General features: G+C 55.5%; 1 protein-coding gene across 1 annotated transcript; it reads right to left on the bottom strand.

Annotated features, from left to right (window-relative positions):
- Positions 1-3,452: 3,452 nt before the first annotated feature.
- Positions 3,453-5,834, bottom strand: PRSS33 (serine protease 33). Its single transcript, XM_081300298.1, has 6 exons — positions 5,744-5,834; positions 5,381-5,407; positions 5,105-5,267; positions 4,703-4,974; positions 4,285-4,454; positions 3,453-4,084 (listed from the first exon to the last, which is right to left on the bottom strand). The coding sequence occupies exons 1-6, from the start codon at positions 5,787-5,789 to the stop codon at positions 3,926-3,928; spliced, it is 837 nt and encodes a 278-aa protein (XP_081156424.1). The 5' UTR covers positions 5,790-5,834; the 3' UTR covers positions 3,453-3,925.
- Between the last annotated feature and the right edge of the window lie 1,835 nt (positions 5,835-7,669).

Here is a 7,669-nt window from a genome sequence, read left to right on the forward strand (position 1 = left end):
AGGGGCGCTGCACCACACAGCTGCATCCACCCTTTTTATCTGTATCTTGAGCTGGCCTTGCTAGGCTGCCCTTGGCCTTCACCTCGCATCCCCTGGCCAGGCCCTAGTGGCCCCCGTGGTGTCCAGGGTAGGAGGGGTGTCCCTTCTGGTTGGCTTCCTGGACAGCTCCCCGCTCCAGTTCCGGCCCTGGTGGCAGCACTTCCTCCCTGTCTGGGCTCCTCCAGCAGCTTGATTTCCTCTGTTGGTGGAGCCTCCAACAACCATTGGAGGCTACTCTGGAACCCAGCCAGCCCCCAGGAGGGGACAGCTGCTACCTGGGCAGCCAGTGACAGCTGGGCAGGTGTGAAAGATGAGGCCACCAGCCCAGAGACCCACTGGCAGTGGCCCTGGACACCATGCAGCCCTGCAGTTGTTGGAGCTCTGGTCTCAGTGTCCTGGAGGGGCCATGTGACAGTGTCAACTCTGATAGCTAGTCGTAGGGGTAGGCACAGTGCTTGGGGTAGGATCAGAGCACGCACCTCTTCAAACCCCTCTGGGTTTTTTGTTTTTGTTTGGTTTTAAATAAGGCCCTTGAGAAAAGACCACCAGGGACCTGTGTAATCCAACCCAGATCACACTCTTCTAGGTCATTGAGGTTTGCTCACAATCTCATTGGAAAGCTAAATTCTCTACCCCAGAGGCAGTCCCACCCACCATTTTCAAGCAGTCACTGTTCGGGGAAGTTGGATCTTGAAATGGGTGTGGGCAAGAACATCCCTTCTACATGTGATAGTCTCTCAGGTATTAATATGCATGAGTCTCCCCAGTAAAATTCCCGGTTCCCTTTGTTCAGAGAGAGTCTGCTTAGGGAAATATCCCCAGCACTCTCTTTGCTGCGATTAATAAATCTTCGCTCCTTTATTGCCTAGTTGTTTGCATTCACCAAGGGACGGACTCACTTCAGCTATGGAGGTGCTGCTGCCTTGGGGGCTCTGGCTCTGATCCTGGCTTTGCTGCTGACCCTGCAGCTTTTGGCAGTCAACCTCCTCAGGCTCTATTCTCTGCTCTTTAAGACCAAAGGAAAATCATGTGAAGGCCTTAGCTGCTTCCTAAGCCACAACTAGGTATTCTTACTTTTGACCAGCAGCCTCTGGCTCTTTGGGAGCCTTCTAAAGTCCCTTCCCCTGCTGTGATTTCCCTCACTGGGCCTCAGCACAGTCCCCATCCAGTCCAGGCTACAGCTGATGTGGTCTGAGGAGCCTCAGCTTCAGCAGGGCAGGACCACCCACCCCCATGCCATTTGTGCTGGTGTAACAGGGATTCACTTGATGCTTTAAAACTTACATGTTTTTTTTTTTCTTTTTTCCTGATATTCTTTTCCCTAAACTCCCTGATCTTCTCCTCCCTGATCTCTCCACCCTAATCTCATTTGCTCTGAATCACCTCTATAAAAGCCCCCCTGTTCCTGCTTATGGGCAGAATCACAGCCTCTGGGACAAGAGTCCTCTGTGTCTCCTTTGCTAGCAAAGCAATCAACCTTCCTTTTCCTTTTTCTCAAGACTTTGTCTTTGTTACTGGATTGGCGTTGAGGATGAGGACCAGGCTTTCAGTTACCCTGGCAGTTGGGTCTCAGCGGTGCAAAGACTGAGAGGTGCTTCAACTTGCCAGCACCATGGGTGGCCACCTCAGGAATGGGCTGAATGGAGGAGGCCGGGGAGACCAGCTGTTAGGGCAGGATGGAGAGAGCAAAGGAAATACCACCTCACCTCTGCCGTTCCTGGATCAGAGGGCCTGTCTGCCCAGGCATGGTGGTGAACTAGTGAGGACCTGAGTAACTCAGTGAGACCTTGTCCCTAAAAAAAAATATAAAAAGGGACTGGGGATGTGGCTCAGTGGTTAAGTGCCCCTGGGTTCATTCAGTCCCTGATACCAAAAAAAAAAAAAAAAAAAAAAAGGAGGGTAGCCCAATCTATCACTGGCCAGCTGTGTGACTTTATTTATTTCATTTGTGTGTGTATGGTGCTGGGATTGAACTCAGAGCCTTGTGCCTGCAAGGCAAGCCCTCTACCAACTGAGCTATATCCCCAGCCCCCAGTTTTGGGACTGTCTCCGTTTTCTCACCTGACAAATGGGGAAGTCCACCTAGCAGAGTCTGAGGTAACTGATGAGATTCAGTACCCCACTGTGTCCCTGCATGGTGTTGTTAGGGTACCACTGGGAGCAGTCATCTTTTCTAACTGGTCCCCCCACCCCCGGCCCTGTCCATCTCACTCCTTCCTCAGCCTTGGCTGCCTGGGTGTTCCTCAGATACACAGGCTCTCTGGATGGAGAAGCAGGCCCCAGGCCCTGGCTTGCTCAATGTCTCATGTGCTCCCTTTTGGAGAAGCATCCTGGGGACTATCTCTGGCTGGCCCTGTGCCAGAGAAGTGATGAGAGGAGAAAGGCATGAGGTGCACTCACAGATTGAAGCAGTGGGCAGCTGATATGACCCAACAGGGTCTCACTGTAAATGTGCCCCTGGACTTCTGCAGGCTGGCCATACCCTGTCCTGAGCACCCTAGTCCCTAGTGACCCCATCACAGGCAGCCCAATTTTACTGCAGAATGGACTGCAGTAAAATTGGGCATCTGCCTACTGCCCCACCAACCTGGCCTGACCCAGCAGTGACCATCAAGTAAGTCCACTGGTAGGGAGAGAGGCTCAGGCCTGTGTAGGCCTGCAGGGACTTCGATGCACTCCCCCCCTTTCTCCCCATCTCTCTGTTGATCAGCTCCAAAGAACTGGCTTTGAGCTGGGTGCGGTGGTGCACGCCTGTAATCCCAGCTGCTAGGGAGACTGAAGCAGAGCCAGCCTCAGCAAAAGGAAGGCACTAAGCAACTCAGTGAGACCCTGTCTCTAAATAAAATGCAAAATAGGGTTGGGGATGTGGCTCAGTAGTTGAGTGCCTCTGAGTTCAATTCTCAGTAAGCACCCCCCAAAAAAAAATAATTTTCCAGATATTCCTCTGTTTCTTATTCCCCTGCTACTCTAGAAACTGACCTCTATCTGAGAGGAAGAGATCAGGCCCCAGGCTGGAAGGGGAGCAGAGGGAGGGCAAAGAGCCACACTGGAGAGAGGCTGTGTCCAGATTAGGGGTGTGAGGAGTGAGTGAGGGTCAGAAGCCTCAGGAGCAGTAGCAACTGTGGGCAGCCCTGCCGAGGAACTCTCCAAGCCAGACACACAGGCTTCTGAGTCTCTTGAAGTGCAGAGGACCAGCCCATCTTCCCCTAGAACACTTCCAGGACAGTGGAGCAGAATCTTTACTAGTTGTTATGTCTGTGTAACAAATTGCCACAAAGGTAGCAGCTTAACAGAACACCAATTTATTTAATCATGACTTTGTAGGTCAGAGTCCAGTGGCTCAGCTGGGTTCTTTGCTTAGGGTCTCACTAGGCTGAGAGCAAGGGGTCATCAGGGCGGGGCTCACAGAACTGGCATTTGGGGGTCCCAGATTCTTGTGCCCTGCTGGATGTCAACCAGAGGCCACTGTAGGATGTTCTCAGTTCCTGGCTCCTCCATCTTCAGAGCCAGCAACAGAGACGCCTCTTGGTGTTGAATCTCTCTTATGCTTTGCATATGTCTGTCTTCCTCCAGAAAACAAGGGGGACACAGGCCAGACAGGGGCAGTTGGTTTGCCTATATCTGCTGTCCTGCCCTCATCCCTGGCCAGAGCTGAGGGTAAAGATGAGACAGGAGGGAAAGGAGGAGAGTGAGCCCCCAGGACACACAGAAGGTCCCTGGATTGCTGGCTTGTGGAATCACATTCAGTGAGTGCCCTGGAGGAGAAGAGGCAGGGGAATGGAGAGTACATGGATGGCCCGTTAGGATCTCTGAGAGGAGAATGTGTGCAGGTCCTGGATGGACCGAGGCTGAGGCTCCAGGTCAGCAGCACCAAAACCACCCAGCATTAGAGGCTGAGGTGAGCCTGAATCCAGGGGCTATACTTGGCCACGCTGGTATAGACACCAGGACGGTTGGGCAGGGCACAGCCCTTGCCCCAGCTCACCACACCCACCAAGACCCAGTGCCCAGACTGCAAGCAGCTTAGGGGTCCCCCGGAGTCACCCTGCAACAAACAGAAAGGCTACTGTAGGTCCCAGTCCTCCCAAGACTTCGGGGCAGCTGTCCCAGGTCGCTGGGGTGATACCTCGGGATTGGGGGCTGGGAAGCAGCCTGGGGGTGGGATCTGCTGGGTCCTGAGTTCTAGGGAGGTAGGGTGCTGGACACAGGGGCATGGACTCCAGAGGTTATAGGTGGGGGACACACCTGGCAGGCATCCTTATGGCCCCTGAGGTAGCCAGCACAGAGGTTTCCTGGCAGCACTATGCGCTCCGCCTCAGGGATGCTGGTGCCCACATGGTACAGGCGGTCACAGGTGCGTGAGCTCAGCAGTGGCACCCTCACTCCTTGCAGGGGACGCCACTCTGGAAGTGGCACTGAGGAAAAGGGGAGACTTCTGAGAGCCAGGGGAGGGCAGAGTGTAGTGCAGGGCTCGTGGAAGAAGTAGAGCCTGAGATTCTGATTTGTCAGGCAGGGGACACCCTGGATCTGGCTCTGGGGAGAAGTTTCAGGTTCTTACAAGTGGCTCTGCGTCCTGAATTGGGACTGTGAGGGTCTGGGACGCCCAGTTAGATAAAGAAAGGGGTTCCCTCAATAACCTCATGCCAAGCCTTCCATGCCTCACCTCCTGGGCGGAGGGTGCCCCAACCGGTGACCCAGCAGGGTGAGCTGGGTTGTGGGTGACTACCAGGCATGGGCAGGCAGATGGGCTGGATGTGGGCACTCATTGGTACTGGGTGGCGTAGCTGTAGCAGCGCCAGGTCACCGCGGGTGGCATCCATAGAGTGGTCTGGAGGCAGCAGTACCCTCCACACTGGCACGGAGAGTGCCGGGGGTGACACAGGGCCCAGGCGCAGCATCCCCAGGCACACGCGGTACTCAGATGGAAGTGCCTGTCTGCACGACAGGGGAGGGGATCACTGAAGCAGACCCCACCCAGAAGACCATCCTGTGGGGAACTGGCCCTGCCTACACCTTCAGGCGCCCTCCTCCCCACCTGCATCCATCTGGGGCTCCGGGAGCTGACCTGGCCATGCAGTGTGCTGCAGTCAGCACCCACTGGGACGCGATGAGCGACCCCCCGCATACGTGCGTCCCCCGGTGCTGGATGCTCGCCTGCCAGGGCCACTCTCCCTCGCGGGCATCCCGGCCCCCCACGATCCGGCTGGACATGAGGGGTTGCCCACAGGCTGTGAGACAACAAGGGGACAGCCAGGGTTGGCGGAGGACTGGGGCCTGGAGACAAGTGTGCGTAGGAGAGACAAGGCCTAGGGCCTGGAGGGACAGCTCTGAGGCTTCTTACCTGCGGACGCCAATGACCCGGTAGCTCCTGGAGGAGGAAGTGGAGAGAGAGCTGGATTATGGATTTGGTGTCAGATAACTGGGGGGTGGTCAGAGATTAGGAGGGAGGCAGGGCATATGTGTGGCACTGAGCTTGTGCCAGGCTCCTATGTGATTGGTTACCTGATGTCACCTTCCTGAACACTGGGGTGGGGGTGGGACCCAGGCCCTTTACACAGGTAACCTGTTGGGACTTGGAGAGCCCAAGGTCAGGAACTGAGGACATGCCGGGTTGGGGGGCCGGAAGCAGGCCCAGAGGTGGTGATGTGGATGATCTGGAGCCAAGTTCTTTGTGGCTATCACCCCTACTCCTTGCTCCACTCACCGAATACCAGCAGGCGCAGGATCTGGAGCTGGGAAGCCCCCATCATCCTGTCTCCGGGGCTGGACTGGGTAAGGCAGCTCTGCCCAGTGCTGGGCTCTGGCAGGGAGCAGAGAGGAACACCCTAACCCCATGCCCCTCCCTTGGTGGCCCTTCTGTTTGTGCTATCCCTTCCACCCAGGCTTAATACCCTTCCTTCAGCCCCAGTCCTGGGTGACCACCTCCAGCCCAGTATGCAGTCCCCCCAGCTTTCAGATCTGGGTCTCCTGGACCTCAACAGGAGTCTTAGAGCCTCATCACCAACACCGTCCTTCCCTCTCATTACCCAGGAGCTGCACTGTCCTGCCCCGGCATGCCCTGGACACTGCTCTCACCCTCACAGCCTGGTGCCCTCTCCACTGTCTGGGACTAGGGGAGGGCCTGGGGCTTAAAGGGCAGAGGGGCGGAGGCTGGGCCAGGGCCAAGGCAGGGATGTGGCTTCACTGACCAGCCTCAAACAAAGATTCTTTGAGCAGCACTTGGGAAGTGGCAGGGAGAGGATACCATGTACGGAGACCTGGGGCTTGCGGTCAGGCTGGAAAACTCCAGAGAATCCTTGGCAGCTCATCTCTGAACCTGATCCTGCCTCCTGGTGGGGCATGGTCACTGGGGCTTCTGAGCTCTATTGTTCTGTCCAGTAATCCCAGCTTGGCTGGGCCAGCCAGCCCCACATGGGGCCCTGACTGCAGACTCCAGAACCCAGACCTGGGGCCTGGCCAGCTGACTCCATATGGAGAACCCAGCCAGGCCAACACCCCCTGGATCCTGAGCTCAGAGTGGGAATGCATAGCTGATCAGAGCCAGATGCAGGTGTGACCTTAGGAAACAGTCCACCCTCTGGCTTGGGATGGCCAGAACATAGCAAGACTGTTGGTCTAGGGTGAGGCCAGGAAATAGGGAAGGGGTCCAGTGGAGGGCTGGGTCCAGGACAATGCCCATACCTGTGAGTCACCCCTTGGGTTCACCCACAGGCTGTGCAGCCCCTCTCCCTTTCTGTCGGCACTCCTGGTCCCTCAGCCTCTGCTCCTCTGTCTCTTGCTCAGGGGTCTCACTGCTGAGGCCATGTCTCCCTCACACCATGTCAAGATTCTGATTTGACATGGGTCTGGAGGTTTCATTGGTATCGTTCATCTCCTCTCCATGAAGCCGGGTCTGGGTCTATGGCCCTGAACTAGTCAGCCCAAGCTGCTGTGACAGTTATCCTAGGTGTGGCAGCTTAAACAGAAATGTACTTCTCAAGGTTCTGGGGGGTGTGGGGGTAGGGGGGATGTGGGGGTGGGGTACAAGGTCAAAGCCAACCAGGTGTGGTTCATTCTGAGGCTGCCTCCCCTTGGCCTGCTAGGAGGCCTCCACCTTGCTGGGTACTGACATGGCCTCTGGGTGCAGAGGAGAAGAGAGTGATTGTCTTCTCTTCTAAGGACACTGATCTTATTTTATCAGAGCTCCATTCTTATGACCTCACTTAATCTCAATTGCTTCCATAAAGGCAAAAACAGTCACGCTGGGGATTATGGTCTGAGTTTGGTTGCCCCCCCCCACCAACCTCAAGTCTTGAAGCATTTTAATCTCCAAAGGTTCATGTTAATGGCATTAAGAGGAGGGGAACTGGATACTGCTATGGTTTTTGTGGTGAAGCCTTTGGGAAGTGATGAGATTAGAATAGGCTGTTCAAATAGAGCCCCCAGGATGGGATCCTGTGGCTTTGTAAGAAGAGGGAGGGAGACCATAGAGGCGAATGAGTTCCCGCCCGCCCCACAGCTCAGGGCTCTGCCAGCAAGAAGGTCATCACCAGAACTGAGCCATGCCAGCACTATGCCCTGGAGCCTGTGAGTTTTGAGCTAAATAAACCTTTTTTCACTATAAAGTTAGTTTGCCTCAGGTACTTTTATA

This window comes from Spermophilus citellus, assembly GCF_964194105.1.
Source record: "Spermophilus citellus genome assembly, chromosome: 6".
Lineage (NCBI taxonomy): Eukaryota > Metazoa > Chordata > Mammalia > Rodentia > Sciuridae > Spermophilus > Spermophilus citellus.

Coding starts and splice junctions, on each gene's coding strand:
- PRSS33 (XM_081300298.1), bottom strand. CDS start 5,789: ATGATGGGGGCTTCCCAGCTCCAGATCCTGCGCCTGCTGGTATTCG. Junction 5,268..5,380: donor CGGGTCATTGGCGTCCGCAG/GTAAGAAGCCTC, acceptor GTTGTCTCACAG/CCTGTGGGCAACCCCTCATG. Junction 4,975..5,104: donor GCAGCACACTGCATGGCCAG/GTCAGCTCCCGG, acceptor CCTGTCGTGCAG/ACAGGCACTTCCATCTGAGT.